Below are 26,195 nucleotides of genomic sequence, written 5' to 3'. Positions count from 1 at the left end.
CTTAGTGGAATATTAGGCTAATGAAAGTTCTGTGTTGTGTTAATAAACAGTGGTATTCAGAAATCTTGGTTAAGATGTCCATTTAATGAGTGCTAAAGAGCCTGCTTTACATCAACAAACAATGAACTGGTCAATGAACAGAGAAGGAAAACAGCAAAAGCAACACGTTTAACATAAATTAATATGAAGGAGGGACATTTACATCATTTACAAACCAACATCGCAGATTAAAGACATGAATAATATCACAGCAACCGAACGGCCAACATTCTTTCTTCAAAGTTATTGTTTACTACGCACGATAATCTGTCTTTCTACCTACAAGAAGCAATTTGTAACTTCTTAACTGTCTCATATTGGTATCACACTGCAAAGAAGTCGATGTGTGTCCCTGAGGAGAAGTCGTTTTTCAGAAGCAGCTTTAACAGTTTGACCGCAGAGTCCTGGCAGGGAAAGGGTTGGTAATCGACGCCTGTTAACCTCAGGATGTCCTTCTGCATCTCCGTGTCCAAAGGACCTGAAGGAAACCAGAAGTTTTAGCAAACTGGAAAATTGTCATATGTTGCCTTATTTGCTCTGTATCACATGTATTTGGTCTATGCTCAAAACATGTATTTCTGTTAATATACCCCTGATCAATATACAAAGTTGTAGTAAATACCTGGAGAGTAGCTGAGGACTCTGACATTTGGCTCTTCTGCAGCCAGCACACTGAACATCATCTTTCTGGCTGCTTTGGCAGTGCAGTACAGCACCCAGGACGCTAAGGCCTGCATTGCAAACACTGAGGAGAGGTTCACCACGGTCCATCGCAGGCCCGGTCTGCACGGGAAAACCTGCAGGATTCCTGCAGTCAGCGCCAGAGCGGAGCTAACATTGAGGGACATGTAGGAGTTCACCACATCGAGGTCAGTGAAACTGGCAACCTGGGAGATGTCACCCAAAGAAGCTGGAAGCAGAGAGAGACATTAGAGATCTGCATACAAAATCAGCTTTAAGTAGGACAGATTTCAACAAAGACAGCAATGTAGTACTCACCAGCATTGTTGATAAGAAGCACATGATCCATTTCTTTTTCAGCTTCCAGCCTTGCCACCCTGACAGCTTCATTCACCCCCTCTTGCGTGCTCAGATCGACCACTATGCAGTGAACCACAAGCTGCTGCTCCTCAATAAAGCCCTTCAGCTCTTCCTTTAGCTTTTGCAGGAGAGTCTCAGAGCGAGCGACCAGCAGGAGGACAGAGCCAGGTTTCAGAAAGCAGCACAACTGGATGGAGACAAGATATTTATTCGTTTGCTTGTCTTTTTCTTTTATCTAATTTTTTCCCCCTAAGTTGATCACTTACTTGGTGTGCCAGCGCCCGTCCGAATCCTTTGGATGCTCCTGTGATAATACAGATGCAGCGGCCCAGAGTCCTGCCATTTGTAGAGATAACGTCGGTCATCCTGTCAGACATTCTCTCTGAGGATCAGCGGAGAAACTGATGTGTGCACGAAAGGATCGCAGCTAAAGTGAGACAAGATGACAGGAGTCCACTCCTTTCAAAGATGTGAACAGTGGGCTGCTTGGATAACCCAGCATGAATGCATTAGGGAACCAGGGAATTAGCAATTTAGGGCGGGGGTTTAACAAATGTGTGTCGAATTAGTAAATGGAATTATTACATATTTTAAGATATTTCTGATTATGTGTGTCTAAAAACAACAATACCTTTGTTGCATATTGTATGTTACTGAATTGTGGTTGTTTAAAGGTCATATTGTTCATATTTTCATGTAGACAAATCAGTTTTAGAAATAATACATCTACAGGGCTTGTCAAAAGATGCAGATACAAGTATCTCTGCTCCTTAAAAAACATTATTATGATTGTGAATCCATTATTTTAAAATGTTTCAAAATGATTTGAGCATTCTGACGGTTGTTTCCAGCATCTAACAAGGTTTGTGAGCCAATAGTGAAACGCTGTTGGTATCAAATGGTATTTGAGTTTTATCAGTGTCAGGAGCCTTGCTAGTTGCCAGTTTGTGTATTTCTAAATAACGAATAATAAGCAGTTTTTAAAAATAACAAATAGTTATTTATAGATTTCAATAAACCACTTGGAAAAAATCTAATTGTGGGATTATGGCACACTTTAGGCTCCATATTTTAATAAGATATGTGCTTAAACACAATAAAGAAAACCAATGACCGTAGATGATAATTAAACAGCAACAACACTGATAAAGACAAGAATTTAAAGTCAAAACACACAATAATGCTGCAGTACTATGAAGTGTGATCACAGATAAACCTTGAGATATGGCGGTTTCTTGTAGATAAAATATGGCTTTGAAAGATCTTTTGTAGAAGTGAAATGAAACTCCTTCATGCATTTCTAATTTACCATATGAGTAAAGATCATTACCTGTGTTTATAATACTCTCCCTAATAAATTGACGTAATCAATAGCTCGTGCCTCTCAGTTTTAAACATTTACAGGAAATTAGCCATGCACTGATGACAACAAAGGTAACCTTTAAGTCAGCATCAGTCCTAACGCACCAAAAAATCAAGTGACCCAAGACTTGTGTCCCTGAAGTGCTGATCATCTGACGTGCACCCTACAGGATGTCGTTAGAGATGCAATAAAAAGTGTAGGCCTGTCAATCACACACTCATTAACCCCAAACAGATCAAATGTAGGCATTAAAGGAAATGAGAGAAGCACTAGATAAACATCTTGTTTTCTGATTCTTAATAAACAAAATGTATGTTGCAAAGATGTTACATCTGCAGCTTCCCTTGTGTCAGCACATGGACACCAAACAAGGGGGAGAACAGAGATATACAAAGAGCCGGGGTCTAATTTAGCTCAGCTGGATAGCGCCCCACACTGGCCAGAGGGAGCCAGAGAATCCCTGGAGACCTGAGCAATGAAGCTTCCACCATGCTTACAGCAGCACTGCAGCTGTAAAAAGTACAGGCTGCCAGGAAATAGACACCACCGCCCCCTCATGGACAGTAAAGCAAATGTCACAGAAAAGAGGCCTCCTCTTTAGAGAGTTGCCAGTTTAATGGTATAAAAACATAACGTTGGCCTAAATTATGATCTAGACCAGTTCAAACTGAAAAGTTTTGACTTGTCTTGTGTAAACAATGATATTTGGGCAGCTATACTGTAGAGCAACACACTACCCTGTCCTGTAGAAGACTAGGTTAATGATTACTCACATGCATCATATCACATGATCACTCAATACCAGTGGTGGGAGAAGTATTTAGATCCATTTCTTAAAGGGTAATTCCACAGATTTTAGAGGTGTGTTAACAGGTCATGTGGAGCACCCAATTCTGATTGTTTGGGTTGTAAAAATTCTGAAAATAATGATAAATGCTGTTTCAACTGCCCCAGAGAGACAACATAAGAGTCCTACTGCTCCTCTATTCTACTCAGTACTAAATAACATTCATCTTCTGTCCCAGTACTTGTTAGTCAAAGCAGATTTTAGGCACAGGGGTCCACATTTAATCAGAATATTTTCCAAAATTGCAATACAGTCAAGCGCAATATTCTAATCAGGCGCTTTCATTTTTTGATCAAGGTAAAAATGCATCACAACATAAATGAAGCGAATCATTAATGTAACTGTTTCAGCCTACGCATCATATTCTCCAGATGTAAAGAAACAGACGCCAGCAAATATCTTCATCCAAAAATTTCCACTAAAATTCTGATCACATTGCAATCGCAGAAATAATTTCAAGATGATGTTATTTTGCATGTTCAGCCCCATAGCTTTACATTTCACTGTATGTGTACCTGTTCTTGCTAAAGCTCTCATACTTTACATACTTTTCACGTGTTATACAAGAACACTTGATTTAAACCGAGCAATTAATGTTATTCCATTTGTGCTTCTCCTACGATGAACACCAAAATTTTAATCTTGAACCACTGAACTGCCCGTTGTAATCTCCCTCGATAACACACATAACCCTGACGTGTATATATAGCAATTCTCATATCCTACAGGGAGCACGCTGGGGATCAGCAAAACAGCAATAAAAAGCTCCTAATACTTACAAATTTTTAATGCAAATACTGAAAGATAACACAACAGTCAATAAATAAACAGCAGAAAGAACAGGAAAGACATTGAGCTTTGGACAGAGGAGACATGTGCTGTCAAGTAGGTGTAGTTTTGCAGTATTGTTGTGTCCTCTTGTCGGGTTGTGGTGGTTTAGTATACGGTATGAGAAGAAAAAAAAATGCCAAGAGCAGGAAAAACAGTTAAACCAAGAAAAAAGCTGAGATATTCCTGCCAAAATGACACAAAGCTATAATTAAGTGATCAGTGATCAGTGAAAATGATCAGGAACAAGAGCTCCACAATTAAGGGCGGCACACAGGATTAAAAAAAAATCATTTAGTGAAAGAAAAACAATCTCACAACATTTTCAGGGTAAATATATAAAGGCAAAAATGAGACTGGGGAAAAGGAAACTGCTACCTAACAACAGGTCAGGCAGGTCACACAGAAATATAATAGAGCATAGAGAGAACAGGAAGCATCGAGGACATACAAAGTAAATATGACAAGCAGTCACAGTGTGCAACACGACACAACTGAGGAGTGACATATCTGTTACAGACAGCTGAAGAAGTGTGTACAAATTGGGACGAGAGGGATCTTTCTTTTGATTGTACACAAAACGAGGACAGCCTGCCTTGAGCTGAGTTACATGACTCTTTGGCTGAGTTGTGTAACCACAACCGAGTCAGCGATTGGACCGAGCATCGCCCAAAACCAGACAACCAAAGATCGTTTTCATCATGGCAAGAGTAGGATCCAGTGTATTTGTAACTTGACCCGTATCAGTTACTGGAAATCAAGATATTTCACCCTTTGCAGCATCGCTTTAACGTTATTTAACCAAATCATCATGTGATGGGATCACACACGCTGTGTCACGTTCTGAACCATGACCTCCAGTAGTCTTTAACACTTTACTACCAGTGATGAAATATAAGTAAACATTTACTCAAGTGCATCACTACATTACAGCCAAAGTAGTGAACTTTTAATTTTAATCGGCAATCAGATTTAAAAAAAAACAGTGATACCCACAATCAGAAAAATGGTGAATATCCTATTCAATAATCGGCCAGACTGGAAATCGGTCGACTAGTATACAGTACATACATTCATATAAATATATAAATAATTTACAAATATTGCCAGAAAATTACTTTTGATACATAAATACATTTGCTATCTGATATTTTAACACTTAGCACTGTATGGGTGACTTTCACCTTTATCAAAGTAATATTTTAGCACAATATCTTTACTTTCATTCTAGTACGACTTGTTATGATACTTTCTACAACACTAGAGATTATTTCATGACGCCACACCCATCTTCAATCACAGCCTTCAGTCCAATCTCATCTACTTGCCGTAACTGATATTATTTCCTAAGCGATTATTGGTCCTGTCTAAATTCAGAGAAATGCATAGATTTATACTAAAGTCTTCAAAATTCGGGGGGCATGACCTCAGTATTTCTAAAATCCTGTCTACGGCCCTGTGCAAACATGGATGGAAGAGCCACTATGAGAAATTTGGGGTTCAGTGCCTTGCCCAAGGATACTTCAACATGTAGACTGCAAGGGCCTGGAATTGAACCACCGACCTTCTCATTGGTGGAGGTGAGGACTGCTCTCCCTCCTGAGCCACAGCCACCCCAAATAATCACCCCGAGCCCTAATACTCTTCCGTATGGTAAATATTGTCTTTTCAAATCATGTTTGGGATGTTGGGACTTCCAGACGAGCTGGATGGAGCCAGTATAAAACAAGTCCCCATCTACTTCAGCTGTTTCGGAGCCTGCTGCGACACTGTTAGGCTCCAGAAATGTTTTGTGGACTCTGAAACCTCACCTGACTTTCCGTCTGCACACGGCTGAGTCGATAATGAGTAAATATAAATTTTTTTTTTGGATGAACTTATCCTTTAACATGCCTGAAAATAAAAAAAACAAGCATTTTTTCCAGCATCACTTGATGTTGCCAATCCACCTCCATCCTAGGGGGACTGTATACGGCTGTATAGGATTTTCCCTGAGGGAGAGAGCGCTGGATTAAAGCCAAAAGGGGGCGTTTGTATCATGCAGCCGGAGGGGCGGGGCCAGAGGTGGGTGTGTGTCTCTCAGCTGATGCGCGTATCAACCGACCGACTCCATCATCAGCATCCGACGCTGACCGCGGTCGAAGGCAGCATCCCTAATGTTCCCGACCCGCGGTACCATCGCAGGATAATTCAGAACCCGGGCCGACCAGGACTGACGCTGCCGCCTTGTGACAATATTATTTATTGAGGCTGCCATCTTACAAAAACCGCCGAGCTGCAAAATAGTGAGTAGCCTTTGATGATGGACCGCCAGGATGCTACAATCGGTAAATCAAAGCCACTGTCGTCAATGTCAATGACGCTGTGTGTGTATGTGTGTGTTAATCTGGATGTGTGTATGTGTGCGTGTGTGTGTGTGTGGTTTTTTTTTTCTCCTGCTCAGCGAGCCTGGTGCGGTTGTTTCTTGTCACGGGGCCTAGCGAGTAATTGTTTGGGAGCGCAGTCGATCCAGGGCTTGATGCGGATGCTGCTAAAGCCGCCCTTGCCGCCCAGGGATGCAGAGAAAAAGGGAGAGAGAGGGGGGAGTCGTGAGGGGAGGGGATTGAGGCAGAGCAGCAGATAGATAGGCAGTGTATTTTACTACTACTACTATTCACCCAAGTGGAAGTAAACCTCTAGTAAATGGGCTGAAAAGGGGAGGTGCTCTGGCATGACTGTATCTATCTATCTATCTATCTATCTATGATGTGAATGTTCATGTGTGTGCAAGCTGCTGTTACCATACTGTACATAATGCTCCTCTTATCCCTGCTCATACATATGTGTGTAACACTCCACCGAGCTGCCAGTGTTGTTAGGTACACCTGTCTAAAACTAAAAGCCGTCTAGTACAGTAGTCCATATCTTATCTATGTGTTTTCGTTGATCGGTTCAACGTTATGGTTGTTTTCGGAGGCTGTAGTTTGTGCTGATGTTGAGTCGCATGTTTTTTTGGACATTTTGTGAAAAGTTAACAGGAAATGAAGGGAGAGCTGGTGCAGACGACAACAAAAAAGTCCCAAGCTGGACTCTAAAAATGTAGTCGACTCTATAAATGGGACACTTGGGACCACCTCTTTGTGTAATACAATACAGTTCGATCACATGTCAAACTACAGCCTCTGTATATACACACAGTTTCCAGTTCATTAGGTACGCCGAGCTAAGAACAATTATTAATAAATCTGTTGTTCAAAATGTTCAAAAAGAGGCGTTGATTCAACTTCATGGTCGTTTTGGACGCAGTAGTTTGTTGTCCTGTTGAACTGCGTTGCCCTGTCCCTAATATTTTGTCCATCACATTTATATTATCAGGGTAGAGTTGCTGTTAGAAACAACCCTTTTACACCTAAACTGTCAGTTAGCTTGTGATTATTTGACATTTCAGAATTTGCACCATGGAGCATATTAACTGAGAGTATAGTAAATATTAAAGACACTATAATATATTTTGATACACAGCCACAAATGAGGCATTCACCATTTACCATTTGTGTTTTATTGGTGCATATCACCACAAAAAACGTGCATTTAATAATCAAATTGCCATAAAGTAACTGACACACAGACAGCAGTTGGCCTCAGCAGTTGCCCGCTTTGCCAAGTTGGTAATCCAGCCTTGTATATACCACAATTTCAACAGTAATATGAACTACAACCTCCACGATGAGTGTAAAGAGTCAACACATCTGTATAACAATTTATTAACATTGAAACCTTCTTGAAAGTAGGCAACCCAATCGCCAGAGTAAATGTTGGCAATGTGTGTTTCTGCAATCCACGGATAAGTTGAAACTTTATGTTTCTTTAGGTCAAATTTTTTATGCTTTATGTCGTGACAACGCTGTGCCTATGGTCTCGCTAGATTTAGACAAACACGGCTGAAGATGCCCCGAGGTCTCGTTCAAAACATCTGGTTTTGTCGCTACAAACACTGCTCGAGATGTTCCAATGTTTCGCCAAAAACATCAGGAAATTGTCTTGAAAATATCCGGTGATGTAACGCCTACTAATATTAAAAGACTGTGTACCTCGTCATAAACATCCAGTGGTCACGTGACATGACAGTTAGGTCATTTACATCCTGTGAACAGGATATGACCAATTTGTAGAAATGTCGATATGGTACGTAGCCTGTACCAACATATCAGAGGTTTGCAGAAACATTTACCACCAACATTATATCCTGGCAACTGGGCTGAAGTAGGATTTAATGTTGCAGTAGACTGTATTGGTTTTGGCTAGGTGTACCTAATAAACTGGAAAGTTAGTGTATACAGCGTGGACACATGAGCGGGAATACCTGTACTCTGCAGCCTCATGTAAACTAATACAACAGCCCTGCAAAAACACTTTCTTTTCAGTAGTTTACAATGTTGAGGTGTTGACAGTGAGACCACTGGATTGTACTGCACTTTAATGTGAGTTATTTCAGTTAATGTTCTGTTAGGGATCCTGGAGACCCCAGGTCCTCTTCAGCAGCTCTAAAAATATACTTCACGTTGTTTTATCAGCTTGATACTTACCAAACAATTATGTTTGACAGCACTACCATAGACCCAAATCACAAATAGATTTGTGTTTGGATTACAGTACACATCATATTTTTCTATGTCTGTGAATGAGTTTTTAGAGTTAGTGCTAACATTAACATGTTTTTTTTTACTGCATGGACCATATAAATCAATGAAATATTTTCTTGTTTGGTGTAATAGCAATCATTAAGTAGCCCAGTTTGTGGCTATGGAAAGGTTAAAATATTGATTTTTAATAGCGTAAAAAGAAAAGGATTGAAGTTTGGGTCTTTGAAACGCTGAACAGTGAGGAAGTAAAACAAATTTCAACCAAAAAGAAAGATTAAAACAATATCTATCTGATAGAGATAAAAAAAAAATACATTATAAGCTTAGTTAAATTGTATTAATAGCAGGGCTGTTGTTTTATATTGTATTGGGCTTGTTTTATGCAGATGTTCGAGTATTTGTGTCCATAGCGAATGCAACAATAATAATTCATGTATTGAACTGGAATGGTATGAGCGACCTTTTAACCCAGCATCCCTTCACTTATGCACACAAATAAAACAGAAAGAATAACTTCAGAAAGTAAACTGGAGGACAAGTTGATATCTGATATCCTTACACATTGTCCGGACTTATCTGTCTGACCCTTTTCATTTTTATCATGGTGGGAGGACTACGCTGCCCCTGTATGTGGGTTGGACTCTATTCTGTATTAACTATTGTATAACTAGCCATTATGCAATTACAATATTGTATAACTCCTTTCGTTTTTCTGTGTTCCTCTAGTGTGTGTGCCCCCACTACCTGCATTAGGTTGTGATGACCCACACTACTTCCAAATGTATCTGTGACCCTCCCCAATCCTGACTCCTAACCTCTAATCCCTGACCTTTGACCCCACTATGGGCAGTGTTGGCAGTGGGGTGGCAGGAGAGCAGGAGTTTGCCATGAAGTCTGTGGGCACGAGGACCACCCTGCCCCGGGCCCCTCCTCTCTCTCGCCGTTGCCCTGCCGACCGCAGCTGCAGCGCAGAGCGGCTGCCCCGCCCCCCGGCGACTATATCAGACGGGACGGCGTCTAGCGATGAACGAGGGAGTGTTAGTATCGGGACTGGGACCTGTACCGGGACTGACCGGCCCACCGAAACAGCTTCCTCCACCAACACTGAATGTACCATGACGGCCCCGTCCAACAACAACCAGTTGGACTGTGGCAACGGAGCAGGCAGGCGGGAGAGGGAGTGGGAGAGGGAGAGGGAGAGGCAACGTGAGAGGGGGAGAGACAGGGACCGGGACCGAGACTGGGACCGAGAGAGGCTGGAGAGGGAGCGAGAGAGGGAGAGGAACCGGGAGAGGGAGCGGGAACGAGTGGAGAGGGAGAGGCTGGAGCGAGAGAGGGAGCGCGAGAGGGAGAGAGCCAGAGAGAGGGAAAGAGAGAGAATTGAGAGGGAGAAGATAGAGAGGGAGAGGGAGCGAGAGAGGGAAAGGGAGAGGGAGAGGGAAAGAGAGAGGCTGGAGAACGAGAGATTGGAAAGAGAGAGGGAGAGGGAAATGCAGGCTGCAGGTCTGGATGTTTGTGGGAACATTGTGGGCCGCGGAGGAAATGAGAAGAACGGCGTTGGAATGAACCAACACCATCACAGAGAGATGACCGGCGCCAGAACTGACAGTGAGAACAATCCAGGGAGCCATAACCCTCCAAACCACAACCCGCCCAAGATCATGCCAGTGTCGGGGAAACTGGAGCAGGTACTTCAAGACTGAGGACAGTGGTTCTCAACCTGAGCGTCAGAGCCCTCAGTGGGGGTTGTAAAATGAGTATAGGGGTCACAAGATCATTACTGGAGTAGGATAGAAAAAAAAGGCAAAATTCCCCATGTTTACTTTCCCTACTTTTATCTAATATTTGCTTTCTTTCTTGTTTAAAGTTAGTTGTACCTCTTCAGGCCTTTAAAAACTATCTGAGAAGGGAAAATCATTCTTTAGTTGAACTGCTCACAGCTCACAGATATACAACCTGTGTCGAGGGGTCGAGAGCAGAAAAGTTTTGGACACCACTGAATACAAAACTCACATCCATGTTGAAAGAGCTATTGGTTGCTGTAATCGCGTCTCCTCTGAAGTGATTCCTTCCTTGCACGGCTCAAATGTAAGTGAGGGGGGGACAAAATTCACAGTCATTATTCTGTGCAAAAATGCCTTTGAAATTCCAGCCAAAGCTATTGTGAGGTTTCAGCCGCGGCAGCAGAGTGAGACAAATCAAATGGACACCTTTCTAAATCTATTTAGAATAAATTTTCCTCGAGTCCCCATACTGCAGTCTAACAAGGACAAAGTGTGCATACAAAAAGAGGGGATTTCAGAAAGATGATAACTTTGCATGCAGAAATGCTTCCTAAAGTTCAGAGTTAACGGTCAGAATTTGTTGAATCATGTTCCCTCAATCACTTACATTGAAGTCATGTGACAGAGGTTTTGCCACATGGCCAGTATGGACGGGAGGAGCGATCATAGCCACCAATAAAGAAAATCATGGACATGTGGTAGAGTTTAGACAGACTTGAAAAAATCCAAAACCCAAATTTAACATCATGATTCATCAGTTCCACATAAATCATAATACTTACTATGTTTAACCCATCACATCACTGTAACTTTCTCTACAGTGTACTTCTGTGCGTGAGCTGCATTACTGTATCTATTATTTCCTCTTACTGTCTTTCCTTCCCTCCTCCATCTCTTTCGTAGGCGATGCAGAACAACTCAGGCCTCGTTCGTCCCTCTGCCTTCAAGCCGGTGGTTCCCAAGAGCTTCCACTCCATGCAGAACCTGGTGGGCCAGGCAGGAGGGGCTGGGAGCGAGGGCAAGACTGAGGCAAGGAGTGAGGGGTTCAGTGAGGGCAGAGGAGGCAGGAGAGGCAGGGACGGAGCAGGAGGAGATGCAGGAGAGGTGCCAGAGGCCCTGCTCCTGGACCAGGACAGCCCAGTGAGGGTCAGCAGAAGTGAGGGCGGGGGAAATGGGAATGAAGTGGTTCAGGGAGGGATGTCTGACTCAGGGAGGAACTCCCTAACCAGCCTGCCTACCTATACGGGCTCGGGGTCCGGTTGCGGGCCCCCAGCCGTCCTGGGGCCTCTCAGTGCTTCCACCAGCCACATCAATAGGTTGGGCATGGTTGGGGCAGCTGCAGGCCTGGACAAGCTGGAAAAGCCTGGCTACCAGGTAAGGCCATCATCCATGTCCACGTGATCCAGCGACTAATGCACGTTGCTGTTATCATCTTTAACGTGTCGTGATGTGGTTCTTTTCTCCAGAACGGGCTCAGCGCCTCAGACAGTGGCCGGTCCTCCTCAGGAAAGAGCTCCTCGTCCTATCAGAGGCTGAGCCACCTGAGTGACGCCCCTGCACCTCTACGCCCCTCCCCCTCTTCTGATGACATCATTCAGGACCTTGAAGACCGCTTGTGGGAGAAAGAGCAAGAGGTCAGAGGTCACTCAGAAATGTTTGATTTGCAGTTGGAGACAAAACTGTCTCCATTTGAAGCATATATGAGTCAGAGTGACGTGCTAACAAGCGTCACTTTGCACTTTGTTGTCACTTCTTTTGTCTCAATGTGTTGATGTGAGGCAAAGCAGAACTATAGGATGACAAAAAAACAAAAAGAACATTTGAGAAACAGATACTTTACACATTTTACATGTCTTTGTGGCCTGATTGCTCCACTTCTCTATCAGGTGCAGCATATGCGCAGAAACCTGGACCAAAGTGAGGCAGCGATCATTCAGGTGTTCGAGGAGAAGCAACGTGTCTGGGAGCGACAGATGGACGAGCTGAGGCAGAACTATGCCTCGCGGCTGCAGCAGGTGACCTCACTACATGTTTTTAACCAAAGAACGGCGCTGCACTTTATTTTTCTTTACTTACATCTTGAGTCCAAATGTCCATCTTGGAAGAAGTGTTGAATGAAGCATGTGGTCCAAAAATGATAATAGGATACAAAGAAAGTTTGTGAGGGACATTCACTAACAATAAAAGTTTGATTAAATTCTTCGAGTGAATCAATTTTGGATGTTAATGATTCTGCCACCAAAGTGAAACATTTTATTGAAGTATTTAATATTTAATGTAAGTATGATGTTGTAAGTATAGCAGTATGGTCCACTCATCTTAAAATCCACTTTTTGAGTCCAGCCCAAATAAATAAAAATTTCAAGAAAACGCATGTAAAATGCAGCATCATCTGAAAATAATATAGACCAAATGTGTCCCTGATGTACAACACTTAATGGGTTACAACCGCTCATGCCGTAAAGTGCCAGAAGATATTACTGTCCGTTCGATACCGTCAAAACTTCTACTGTATATGTACATTTTGTCTGCAGGTTACCCGCCGTGCTCAGCGCTCCCAGACTGCCCTGCAGGCCCAGATAAGCCGTCTGTCCCAGGACAAGAGGAGGCTCCAGGAGGAGATGGCAGCTCTGTTGGCCCAGAGAGAGGAGCTGGAGAGAAAGTGTCTGGATTACAGGAAGGAGCAGGCTGACATCTTGCCTCGACTGGAGGAGACCAAGTGGGAGGTGAGATATGAGTGTATGAGTTGGTGCGCTTGACTAGTTCAGTAAAATGTTATCAGGGTGGCATCATGGTAGACTGAGCAGTGGAGCACTGAGTGTAAAGGTGTGTGCAAAGCTGCCGATTGTCAGTATGTGTGTACAAGCACTTGTTGGATAGGGAGTATATTCACCATCATACTCAAATACTAACCCGCACACTCGTTCTTCGTGTGGCAGGTGTGTCAGAAGGCGGGAGAGATCTCCCTGCTGAAGCAGCAGCTGAGGGAGAGCCAAGCTGAAGTGACCCAGCGAGCTGGAGAGATGGTGGCCCTGAGAGGCCAGCTGAAGGAGCTCAATGCCCAGCTGAGGGAGCGGGAGGAGGCCATGCTGGGCCTGAAGGACTCCTACAGCACCAAAAGTCTGGAGCTGGAGAAGTGCGAGGGAGAGCTGAGGAGGACTCTGTCAGAGGTAGGAGCATGTAGTATTAATATTATACTGTTCACCTCCTATTTTCCATTTCTTTTCTGTTTTCTGTTGCTGTTTGTTGAGGTTTAGGCAACAAAAATACTTAGGTGTAGCAAAAGATGTCTTTCAATTCACACAATTCAATATACAGAGCGCATGAAGTAAACTTTAAAGGTCCAGTACGTAGGATTTAGTGGCATTTAGCTGTGTGATCGCAAATTGAAATCACCTGAACACTCCTCACCTCAGTCTCGCAGAAGACACTAAAGGCCCTCCCGAGAGTCAGTGTAGAGTCAGCGTCTGGTTTGTCTGTTCTGGGCTACCGTAGAAACATGGTGGACTCCGTGCTCCCTCTGTAGATACGAAAGCACAACGATTCTTAGTTTCAACTTATTATACGCTAAAACAAACATAATTTTGAATATTATACCACATTTCTGCAGAAGATGCCCCTAAATCCTACACACTGAACCTTAAAGTGTCCCAGTCACCGTGATTTAAGATATGATGGTCATTTGTTTGTGAGAGTTTAAAAGTGAACAAAAAAGATTCACCAAAGTTTGGTCAAGATATCAAAGTAGATACATTTGTCAGCATGAATATTTGAGAGACTGTCAGTCTTATTATTTCATCAGTAGGAGCGCCAAGGTCTCTGCCAAGGATTGTAACAAGATTGCCAAATTTGATGCTAATGAGTGACTTTTCTAATAATAAAACATAATAATCAAATAATATTGAAGCCCAACAGTCTGGGAAAACTGGTGTATGTCATCAGTTATGCACAAGACATCATTCTCGCTATATAGTTGACAGGACCTGATTTCGTCTCACTCGCCCACATTGCAGGGAATGGTCAACTTTCATCAAATGCTTTAGAGAGATCTACGAAAAGAGCAACACAAAGTTGATGACTATCCAAAGCAGTCAAGTTATATTTTACAACAAATGAGATTGCAGGATTTGGAAGCTTACTACTAAATCTAGATTGTTGAGAATTTTAATCCTCAAAATCCAATGGAGGGATTCCAAAAACTTGGCATGGTGACCAGGGCAAATTGGGGATTGGGCAACATTATATATTAAAGCTGCACATTTTTTTTTCATTTCAACTGTATGACCCCATAAGCGGCTCACACACGTGTAATATTTCCTGTATATATGTTGTGTATTCCGATATTAAAGAGGCAACACGTTTAAGAGCAATATTTATCTCTAGTTAAGTCAATTTACAATTCATGAATTTATCCGAAGCTCTTATCTATATCTATAACAATTCATGCAACAGTAAAATAAGTGAATATTCCTCAAGCATTAACAGAATAAGTGCCATAAAAACACTCTGCAGCATTAATAAAAGTATGGATATGAGTTCATGAGCAAGTTCAAATGTTATATTTGAATATAAAATGATGTCAGACTAGCTTTATACAGTACATGCTTGGACTAAGTGGATTGCTCTCAAGGCCCACTTTTTCTTCAGTCCTCGGTCCAACATATAACAGTACAGTAATCCGTCACTGCTGCTATCAGTCAATCCACTGTGCATACAATTGCATTCTTGCATTTGCGCATGTTTGTACAACAAAAGCAGCTGGATGTGCATTTGTTTGAATGTCTGTGTTAATGGTTTTCAACATTGTCTGCATTTATATAACTACGTACATTATTTATGCCTCGTGTTTTTTATGTCCTGTTCTGTTCTTTCATTCTGTTCTACTCTGGGAGACAGTTTGTGTGTGATTGTGGACCTTCAGAAATACTTACTTGACGTCCACAGAAATATTGATAGTCAAATACTACATTTAAAATTAAGTGATAATTCCCTGTGATCCATATTTTCCTCTCCACAGGTGTCCATCCTCAGAGAGAAGCTGGGAGTATTTGAGGCAGAGGTTCTCAGTTTAAAGCGTGCTCTGAATGAAGCAAGCAGAGGAGCAGAAGTGGTCATAAGCCCTAACTTAGCTGCTGCGGGGCTGTTGCCACCCTGGGGAGTTGTACACTGCCCACGTAACCCCGGTGAGCCCTCAACCAACTCCCTGACCCCCACATCTGACACCCTGCTGAGTCTTCAGAGTGATGAAGCCAAAGCCCAAAGGCAGGAAGCTCAGAGACAGGAGAGGCAGCAACGTGAGGAAGCTCAATGGCGTGACGCGCAGCAGCGTCAAGATGCCCACATGCAGCAGGACATTCGAATGCGTCAGGATGCCCAGATCCGACCAGAGGCCCAGCTCCGCCAGGAGGCCCAGCTTCGTCAGGAGGCTCATCACCGCCATGAGGCCCAAATCCGTCAAGAGGCCCAACTACGCCAAGAAGTACAGATGCGTCAAGAGGTGCAGCTCCGTCAGGAGGCCCAACTGCGCCAGGAGGCCCAGCTCCGTCAGGAGGCCCAGCTCTGCCATGAGGCCCAAATGCGCCAGGAGGCCCAGCTACGTCACGAGGCCCAACTCTGCCAGGAAGTGCAACTGCGTCAGGATGCCCACCAGCCACAGCGAGGCCAGGAGGGTCACTGGGACGAGGCAGGTGAACTGCGCAGGCAGCTAGAGCAGCTGCAGGCTGCACTGCGTCTGGAGCGGCAGCAAAGGGAACGCCAGGCTCTCAACTTTGACCAGGAGCGACATACCTGGCAGGACGAGAAGGAACGGGTTTTGAAATACCAGGCACAGCTGCAGCTCAGCTACGTGGAAACGCTGCAGAAAAACCAGGCTTTGGAAAAACGTATGAGCCAGTTAGGAGCCAAACCAACCACAACGACCACCAACACCACTATTACCACTACCACCACAACCTCCCCCACCTCTTCCAATTCTCCACCTCCACCACCAGCCCTCTCACCTCTGTCTCCTCAGCCCCCACCCTCTATCTCTGGCCCCATTGCCCTCACCATCTCCCCACCTTGTGAAGATCAGAAGGGGCCTCCTTCTCTCCACCAGCTTGCCCCTCCCTGGGCAGGACCCTCACGCCTGGAGAGGATAGAGTCCACTGAGATATAGAGACATCTCTATGAAACTTATTGTCCAGTGCAACACTCTCACAGTGACAAGGTCTCTCACACAAAACCACTTCAGCATACCGCCGCTGATAAACATTCAGTCTACAATAGAATAAATCAGTACAGTCTGACATACTTTTCAAAGCAACTATAGACACTAATCAGCAACAAAGGCCGCCTGCAAAATCCAACATTATAAGCAACAAGCAGATCATTTGAACAGGGAGTTGAATTACATTCAATCTCAGTTATTTTTCAACCTTCTTAGCAGCCTGTCTCTCGCGAGTTGCACACTACATCCCACATAATCAGTGTTCACGAAAAGTGTGCCACACTAATGGACGGCAGAAAAACAAAATTTTAAAAGACAATGTTTAGATAACAGCACTAATACAGGGGTCATTTCATTCCCATGCTAGAAAAGGACCAAGACAATCAGGGATATTGTCAGAAATTATCATCAAGGAATATTATGCGGTATTTATTCATTGTACGTCTGTGTCACTGGTAATGTAAAAGTAGAATTAGTGGTCAGAGTGTGTGATGTTAACTTGCATTTTTGGCCAGAGAGCGCCTTACTCCATTCTTTCCAGCATGTATAAGAGAATAACTATTGCTGGGAATTGATGAGAAAAAAAAAAAAATCAAGAGTGTGATTATCATTTTCAGTGCTTTAATTATGATATCAGCAAAGCGGTTACACATCATTATCACACATGGCCGGAATATTTCCTTTAAATCCCAGCAGATATTGATGTTAAAGGTCACACAGACTTCTTGATTCAGTTTTCAAGTCATTTCATGCACAGGGTCCAACATGCATGAGCCATGTAAACACATCATGAAGACCAACAGAGTTTATATTTTCTACAAATTGAATTAAATAGATATGTTTAGCAGATAATCAACCCCGATTGAGTATAAGTTTTAAGACGTGGGAGAACCTGGTTCGCCTTCACTGCAGCTCGTCTGCGGTGACTAAAAACAAACGCTAGAGGTCGCTAGAGAGCTTTCACCGCAGCTCCCGACTCAAACGTCCTCTCATTGAACTGCAAGGAGAATGTGAAAGGAAGCACACGATTTGAATTTAGCTATTATGATAATTGTGTCGTTCACTTTGTGCATTGACAGCCAAGAAATCTGAGAAATCAGTCAGCATCCCCAAAGTTAAAACAAAAATTTATAGAATGTATGATATACTAGAAAGAAATACTTATAATAGTTATAGATTGTAAATGTGTGTTTGAGTGTGTGAGTGTGAGTGTGTGTGTGTGAGAGAGAGAAAGAGAGCGGGTGTGTGCATGTGTGTATTCATATGAAAAAGCTTCAGCTTATGAGATTGAGGATAGAGGGACTAGTGGCAATAGAGAAAGTGAAGATATATTAAGAGAAAAGGGTTTTTGGGAGGGGCTTTAAGCTTGACACAAGGGCAGTGAGGCTGAAAATATAAAACGAGGGAGTCCGCATATCCTTGATAATTCTACTTTCTTCTGTATAAACAAAGCAGGGGAGAAGGAAGTAAAAAAAAAATCTGAAGAAGAAGAAATGGAGCATTCAGGCTAACTGCACTATGTCCTACACACAAGTTATGATGTACAGTAGACTCAGATGTGAATATCATGGCTTTTATATGTGTTGTTTATGCCAGCATACAAAGATGTTGCTCAAGAATATTAACTTATCTCTAAGGTATTACATAGTATTATCATCTTTATTACTGTTATTATATTATGGTGAACTGACGGAGAAAATATGTGCCATTTGAGCTTTCCTTTATGTGTTTTATTTATTTATTTTTTAAAACTGTGTAGATAGCCTATTATCGGCCTACCATAATGGTGCAATCATAGCAACCCTGTCCAAAAATGATGTTCCTTTTGATGTAGGTGATAAATGTAGTTACAGTATTGCATTGTTTAGAGAACAAAATGCTACTGATTTTATACATGTTTCAAATTTATTGTTTGCATTTATGTTATTAGTACTGTTCTGGCTTGATTAAACACCACCCCTTTGTTAAAATTCAGCAGAACTAATAAAGATATGTGAATAATTCAGCACTTTTTGTCATTTAGTAAGTCATTTGTCCTGTGGTTGATTTGACTTGATTAACAGAAAGAAATGGAAATGATTTAAGAGTTGATATATTATTTAAATGACATTTTCACATGTGTATTGTAAACACAATATCAATATTTCATTTTTAAATATCACGGGTATCGCCACTATTGTCATTATCCTTAAATCGTGACACCTGTATACACAAAATTTGATTTATTTTTTCAGGCTTTTGCTTAATCACCACATTTTTCTCTCTTTTTTTAACATTTCTGTAATTTTACTCCTCCAAAGCACTTAAAAGTATTGACAAAAAGAAATATTTACCTAAACTTTTGTTATCACAGCAAGTGGTAAAGGGGTTTTTAAATCCTGTACTTAAAAAGCATATCCAATCTGTAGAAATACTTCATTATGTGTACAGCTCCTGCATTGAAAATTGTACTTCAGTAAGAGTACAGAGGTATAAACATTTTTTTTTAAGTATTAAAAGTGAATTATGAGGAATGGCATCTCTTATTATATCAGCCCTATTGTAGGTTATTTAATTAAAATATTGATGCATTAACATATGAGCAGCATTTTAATGTAGATATAGAGATTATAACTACTTTAAGTGCTGTTGGGCACTTTAATCTCTAACAATCTTAATTTTCAATTCATCTTTGCATGGAAAATCTTAAACTACAACTTAGCAACTATAACTGTCACACAGTAAAATTATATATACAGTAAATGTGGAGTATAAAGTACATTTCCTTATGAAATGTAGTTACGTAGAAGTATAGAGTAGCATAGTATTGAAATAAAACGTGAATGTATGCAACCTACTAGGAGGGGTTGCGAGTTGAATTATTTGTTTTATGGGGTCACAAACCAAATAGGTTAGTTTCTATATGACAGTATAATACATACTGCTTTTACAGGTCTTTATACCATGTTGACTAAAGGTATTCTTGGCTGATACGACAGAATCAAAGTTTCACACATCACTGAAATTATTCCAGGGAAAAATACAAGAGTGAGCAAATAGTCCACAAATCAAAGAAGAATGGGTTCTTCCCTGGAGACAGCGTACATCTTACTGAGGTGTCATTGAACGGCAGGGTTGCATAGACACATGTGGACCCCTGCTGACCTTCATGTGGGGGAGGAGGTTTATCTCTGGAAAGGACAAGACAGACAAAATGCTTATGTACATATCTGAAATGTATTTATACATGCTTAAGTGAAACCTATTGTTTGCTTCAGGGGCTTGTACACATACACATTTAAAATGTACTAAGGTAAAGAACACATAATGTTAGCGGACAGCAATTTAATAAAACCTATTCTTACTTAATTTACTCAACACCTGTTGGATCCCTTGTAAACTGACGAATTTCGCGATTAAAAAAGGAGTAGTATGTCCCTTCTCGGATGCCCTAGTTGTGGCGGCTAAGCTAGTAGCCGTAGCTTTCCTTTCAGCTACCTACTATGTTTGTCACTGGAGCCAATTAAAGACAAAACAGCGAAATTTGTCAACGACCACACAAAGTAAGCGTTTTCCACTTTGGTTTTCGAGGCAAATGTGAACGTGGTCAGGCTTGCTCAGCATTAGCAATGTTAGCTAACATCATATTGCTAGCAAGGTAGCAATATTTAAATACAACACAGCAGTGAACGTCACTGTTGCAGCTAGCTAGGACCGATAAGTATACATGAGCTGTATACAGTTTATGAATTTAATACACGTTACCTTACCTACAACATACTTAGGCTACTCTGTGTTTAACTCTGTTGTTTCCAGCAGCTGGGTGATACATTGATGTTAGCCACCATAAGATCACATTAACTTAGATGGGGCTGAAGCTATATTATAATATAATGTCAGAAAACAGTGACAACTTACCAAAACAACTGCCCAGAGCTTGAGGTGATGTATTAAGTTTGGTTGTTTTGTCTTACCAGCAGCTATAGGCTCTATAAGTTGACCAGTGTTTACTGTGTAAGACAAGGCACAGCAGAAAATCATCACATTTACAAGGCTAGACCTGAATGTAAGGCAATACAGCTTTAAAAAATAATAAAGAAAAGTTATATTAATTGTCAAAATACTTTCTTGCTTAAGCTCTTACTATTTTATAATTATATGATTATTTTGATTATTTGTTTAGCCCATAAATCAGTTTGTCAGACCCTAAATTCACCCTTCAGATAGCTTTTTTTTTTTAATGGCAAATATTTGGCATTTTCCTTTGATAAATAATACATGCATAATTATACATTTAAATGTTTGATGTCTGATTTAAATCTGTGTTGTTGTTAATTTAATGTTGATTGATCAACTAATTATTTCAGCACCAACCTTTGTGGCATCCACAGAAGTGAACCATGTGCTTCAGGATAACTCATTTTTCTGTGTTGAATTACAGTAAATTAGCACAATCTATTAAATGAGTACTATTCACTATCTTCCCTTTTGCACTCTCCGACCGTTTATCATTACTCAACACAATAATACTTTAAGAGCTTACGTCCTTGACATGAGAGATGAATCAGTCAGTCTGTAAAGGTAGGTTTGTCATGAGGTCAAAGGTCTTGTTTACAAATACCTTAACAAAAATGTCATTACTTGATAGCAGCAATATAATAATCCAGGACAGTGTGGTGTACTGATGTGAGTCAGTGTTGAACAGTCGTACTCACTGAATACCTCATTTAGCCTTGAACTATAAGGCGGTGCAAAGAAGCATGTGTTGCTCTAAAACCAATTTCTTTCTTTGCAGGTTGGAAAATGGTTGTGAATCTCTGTCTTCCACATTTCTACACAACAGCTCATTGTAACAAGGTATGATGCATTTTTCCAAGCTATCACGTAACTGTTAGTTCCTCCAGCTCCTCATTTATTTAACCTGTTTAATGCCTTAATGTCAGCTCTCAATTTTGTTGCACAAAGCTTCTGTGACACCTGGGTGAGATGTTGCTTGCTACAGTTACTCAGGACTTAAAGCAAGTTTAAACCCTACTTTCTACACACAAGTAGTGTCATATGAGGGCACCATTCATCTTATTTTCCCTTTTAAAAAAGTTTATGAATTCTGTTGAGATGAACAGGAAGAATCAGCGTACGTAGACACAATATGGCTAAGGACTGAGGTGGAGGACAAAGCTGTGAAAATAGAAACGCAGAGGGACAGTGTGGGAGACTGAGTCACATCTAACCTTGCTATGTTCTTTTTATTGTTATTTTGGAATCTGATCTTGGCTGCATTTTCTTTTTCTTACTCCACTTCCACCGCACCGTTTTAGCCACCGTCTTTTATATTGTGACCTTTATATTGTCACAGTTCTTTGTAGCATTTCTTGTTTCTAAGTGTGACCTGAGTCGGCTGCTCTGAGCCACATTTTTAACGAGACAAGGCCCTGAAACTTTTTTTTTAGAGGTATTGAAAACATGTACTGTATATGACCTTTATTTATTGTTTCCTGTCTCTGTCCCGTTTACTGACCATTTAAAGCAAAAGTAAAATCCATAAAATAAGATTTTCATGTACTGTAGCGTCACTTTTCAAGTGATTATTTGAATTATTTTTAACTGCAGCTGTGTGCAGATGGCTATGATGTCACAAACCTTGTGTCAGCCGACCCTTCTCTCCGGAAGCGAGGTTTCAAGCTGGAGTACTTCCTGCGTCCACCTGTACAAGTAAGATTGCACCTTTGTACACTTTTAAAATAAACTTACCTGTGGCCTTTCATCTGAAAAGGTCAAAGTGTGACAAACCAGTTTAGTTGATATGATTAATTAAATCTTTCAAACATGAATTTGGGAAAATTAATTTAAACAAAAACTATTTACCTGGATGACAATCAGCCTTTATCTACTAAGGTGCTGCGTGCTCATTGAAATTATGTCCTTTTCATTAGTTTGTATGCATGTATTAAATATACAAATGTCAGATAGATGGTAAGCTGCATGAGAAAAAGGTAAGCTGCTTATAGTTGTCAATTAGACCCAGACAGACATGATCACTAAGTGTTTTTTAATTGTAAAAGTGGGTAGGATCTGTGGTAACATTAGTAATACATTTGTTCCTGTAATTAATACATTAATATCCATTTTTCCTCTATTTCTCTCAGGTGACATTAAAGTTTGGCTTCCGGGTGGAGCTGTGCAGGGTGGATGTGGAGCTGTGGTCTTGGGGTATGGACCGAGGACAGGCCTGCAAAAGACTGGAGATCAGCACCAGCTCTGATCGGCTCCCCTCCCAGAATTCTGGTGAAGGCAGCAAACAGGTTCAGCAAAAGGAACAAATGCAGATGCAGGTAAAGGACCAGAATAAACAGAAGAAACAACATGCGCAAAGCAGTAAATCTTGTCAGAGTAAAGGCCACCAGTGGAGTCTTCAGGCCCAACAGTGGGGCGAAGAAGCTCCAGATGAGCCCAAACGAAAGGGCCATGTGTTCAAGTGTCCCTCAAACACTGAATCCAGTAATTCTGAACCAGAGTTCAAACTGGTGGGTCGTTGCGAACTTAGGGAGGAGACCCGAATCTGTTTCACACGTTCAAATTTGAATCCCCGCCCTCCGTTCCCCTCCCCACCTCCTCCACAACCTGCAAACTGCCGCCAAGAGGAGCTATGGAGCCGGGGTCCGCTCTCGCTAGGCGCTGTGACACAACTCCGTGTGACTGTGCCACTTGGCGGTGCGGCATCTGCTCTCGGGCTCAAGGCTTTGGTCGTGTGGGGACAACCTGCCCGCTGCTGCCCTGCAGAGGAAGTGGAGAGGATTAAAAGAGTCCATGCTGCCAGTGAAAGACGGCTGCCGCGTCCTGTGTTGTTCGCCTCTTCCGTCAGCCAGATGAAAGCACCACTGCCAGCAGCCACACCGACAAAGTAAGTGTTTATGAAGCAGTCTTTAAAATTGTATTATTTTTTTTATTTTCCTACTAATTTTCTCTTGGCTTTTTGTCTCACTCCAGCAATCTTTCCATCCCAGAAGAGTTCCTTGACCCGATTACCCAGGAGATAATGATGCTGCCCATGCTGCTGCCCGGTGGCGTGTCAGTGGACAACACAACTCTGGAGGAGCACCAGAAGAGAGAGGCCACTTGGGGTCGACCCCCGAACGACCCCTTCACCGGTGTCCCGTTTACTTCAACCTCCCAGCCTCTTCCTAACCCCCAACTGAAAAGCCGCATTGACCACTTCCTCCTGCAGAAAGGGATGGCTGGGAGGGACGGGATGTTGGGGGGACACGGCGAGGGAAAGAATCTGCAGGCTTCAAGACTTATAACCTCCAAAGAGGATAATGGACAATCCCAGAGCTCTCCATGTCTCAGCAAAAGCTCAACAAACAATGCTGTTGTTCAATATAATGTCGACACCAGTAAGACAGACAGGACTACAAGAATAAAAGACTCTGGATTGGGACATTCATCAGATATTAGGAATCACACATCTAACTCTTCTAAAACAGATAATAAATCAGAGTTCGAGAGAAGAAAGAAACAAGATCCAAGTAGAGAATCAACAGAAGGGTTGACAGCTGAGCAGCAACTACTACCTCAAACAAAAAGACCAAGATTTGATGCAGTTTCATGTGAGTATAATGTGTTCTCTAAGAGTAAGATCCTTAAACAAATCTGTTGGGTTTTTTTTTTTCTGCTGACTTGTCTGACGTGTTGTTTCACCATATTTCTTCAGCACCAAGCTGCAGCTCTCACGAGCAGCGTTTGTCAGCCAGCCTGGATGAGGCCCTCTTCTCTGCCCTGCAGGGACGACCCTCCTTCACCTCAAACTTGTCCGAAAAGAGAAACGTTACTCCTGAATCTGAACCAAAGAAGACCTGTCAGACTGCAGGCACGACAGTAATGCCAACAGGTAAGATTTTAGAAAGCCCACTCAGAGAATTACTCCACCCCAAAACCTTTTGTGTGTCAGAAGATACTACCCTACACTTGTACGTGTTTTTAGACCAAACACGTACAAGCATATGTGTTGGTTTGTGCACATCGGAGCATGTGCCTCCCACTCTACAGCCAAGTTTAGACCGACTTTAGCCCTCTGTGCAAAATGTTGCAGCTGTGTAGGTGTGCTGGGATGTGTTCAATGTTTTTTATGTCTAATTTTCCATCACATTTGTTCGCCAGGTGAGAAGACGACGTGCTCTGCATGTTCCTGTTCGGTCTCCGTTTACTCTAGATCTGCATCATCCATCTACCGTCTCACCTGCGGTCACTTGCTCTGCCGTTCCTGCCTCCGGAGAGAATCGCACCCACTGAACTCTGTTACTGTATTGACATCCAATCACATCTTGTGTCCTGACTGCCAAAGCTCTACCCCACGCAGTGACATCGTACGTGTGCATCACTGACCAATGTCGTAAGAGGCTAACCTACATCTTCATAGCCTGTGAAAAGAAGAGGATGGTTCTCAAGGTGAAGACGGTATTATACTGCGGATGTGGTGTCAAAATACATTTTAATATGTGCTGTACTGTATGAATAACTTACTTAAATCAAGTTATTCATCACTTCTTTCTATTTTTGATATTCTGTAGTACTTTTGTTTTATTTCCGATTCACACAAGATACAAGTACCTCAGTCTAGCAAGGAATACTTTTTCTCTGTCCTGGTGGCTACATAATGCCCAAAATGTACATAATCAGGTCACAAAGGCCTCATAGAGAGGACATTAGTCACAGCAAAGAACGTAACATAAAACTTACATAAAGAATGTTAAAATGTTCTCTTCCACCCCCTCTCCTAGTCGTCGCCTTTTCATCGAGCATTGAAGAGTAGTTGCAGCCTTGGTTCTGCAGCCTTTGTACAAACCCTGGATGTGTAGATGTGTTGAGGCCACATCAAGAAAAGGTTGGCGGACTCAAGTGCTGAGAGCCAGAAGGATTAAAGTGTAAATGGAGTTGACCCAAGGTTGTGTGGTCATTGTGAATGAAACACACGTGTCAAGCTCAGCCTCTTTCCTTCTCCACTCCATTTACCACTTTACATTATACTGTATAGGTTGTGTTGTGCGTTGAGGTTAATGTTGGCTGAACACTTATTGAAAAGGACCTTTTGTGACTGAGTATGAACTTCTTTTTTAACATTTCTGACGTGTTAATTTCTGCAACTACACATGTTTACCTCGCTGTATTTAAACACTTCTTTAAAGGAGCAACATATGTCTGAATTTTTGTTTTGAAAACAGGCAAAAAATGTGCTGACATTTTGAACAGAATTTGAAGAAATAAACCTCCTTGCTCTTGGCGGTCCAAATCTTCTGTCCTAGTGGTGTCAACAACACCAAGACTTCTCCAGTGCTCCAAGTATGGACTGCTAGCTGCACTGATGACAAAGCTAACGGTAGCTACAGTTAGCAACTGTTACTCTGTTGATAAACTGCCCCTTAGTTGTTTGGACTATGATTTCAACAGATGGCTGACTCTTGAATATTACACCTTTTTAAAGGGTAAC

General features: G+C 42.0%; 3 protein-coding genes across 7 annotated transcripts; 2 read left to right on the top strand and 1 right to left on the bottom strand.

Moving 5' to 3' along the window:
- Positions 1-90: 90 nt before the first annotated feature.
- On the bottom strand, positions 91-20,748 carry sprb (sepiapterin reductase b). Its single transcript, XM_084359929.1, has 5 exons — positions 20,630-20,748; positions 1,347-1,507; positions 1,039-1,267; positions 662-949; positions 91-517 (listed from the first exon to the last, which is right to left on the bottom strand). The coding sequence occupies exons 2-5, from the start codon at positions 1,455-1,457 to the stop codon at positions 363-365; spliced, it is 783 nt and encodes a 260-aa protein (XP_084216055.1). The 5' UTR covers positions 1,458-1,507; positions 20,630-20,748; the 3' UTR covers positions 91-362.
- lzts3b (leucine zipper, putative tumor suppressor family member 3b) lies at positions 6,198-18,737 on the top strand. Of its 3 annotated transcripts, none has more exons than XM_084359909.1 (8): positions 6,198-6,403; positions 9,467-10,428; positions 11,428-11,898; positions 11,991-12,158; positions 12,411-12,539; positions 13,059-13,250; positions 13,464-13,694; positions 15,542-18,737. In XM_084359909.1, the coding sequence occupies exons 2-8, from the start codon at positions 9,583-9,585 to the stop codon at positions 16,679-16,681; spliced, it is 3,177 nt and encodes a 1,058-aa protein (XP_084216035.1). In that variant the 5' UTR covers positions 6,198-6,403; positions 9,467-9,582; the 3' UTR covers positions 16,682-18,737. The 3 variants fall into 3 exon arrangements, with proteins under 3 accessions (XP_084216035.1, XP_084216036.1, XP_084216034.1); XM_084359910.1 differs by having other exon boundaries at positions 6,198-6,445; positions 9,591-10,428; XM_084359908.1 differs by having other exon boundaries at positions 6,198-6,445.
- Positions 20,169-25,987, top strand: ubox5 (U-box domain containing 5). Of its 3 annotated transcripts, XR_014623136.1 has the most exons (8): positions 20,169-20,274; positions 21,507-21,568; positions 22,322-22,423; positions 22,858-23,612; positions 23,699-24,318; positions 24,423-24,599; positions 24,869-25,156; positions 25,489-25,987. XR_014623136.1 is itself a non-coding variant. In XM_084359915.1 (7 exons), exons 2-7 carry the CDS (start codon positions 21,515-21,517, stop codon positions 25,090-25,092), a joined length of 1,932 nt encoding a protein of 643 aa, XP_084216041.1. In that variant the 5' UTR covers positions 20,169-20,274; positions 21,507-21,514; the 3' UTR covers positions 25,093-25,987. The 3 variants fall into 3 exon arrangements, 2 of the variants coding, with proteins under 2 accessions (XP_084216041.1, XP_084216042.1); XM_084359915.1 differs by having other exon boundaries at positions 24,869-25,987; XM_084359916.1 differs by lacking the exon at positions 20,169-20,274 and adding an exon at positions 20,507-20,653 and having other exon boundaries at positions 24,869-25,987.
- Positions 25,988-26,195: the final 208 nt, after the last annotated feature.

The sequence above is a fragment of the Pagrus pagrus genome (assembly GCF_965226575.1).
Source record: "Pagrus pagrus genome assembly, chromosome: 8".
NCBI classification, from domain to species: domain Eukaryota; kingdom Metazoa; phylum Chordata; class Actinopteri; order Spariformes; family Sparidae; genus Pagrus; species Pagrus pagrus.
This window is presented reverse-complemented; position numbering and strand designations above follow the sequence as displayed.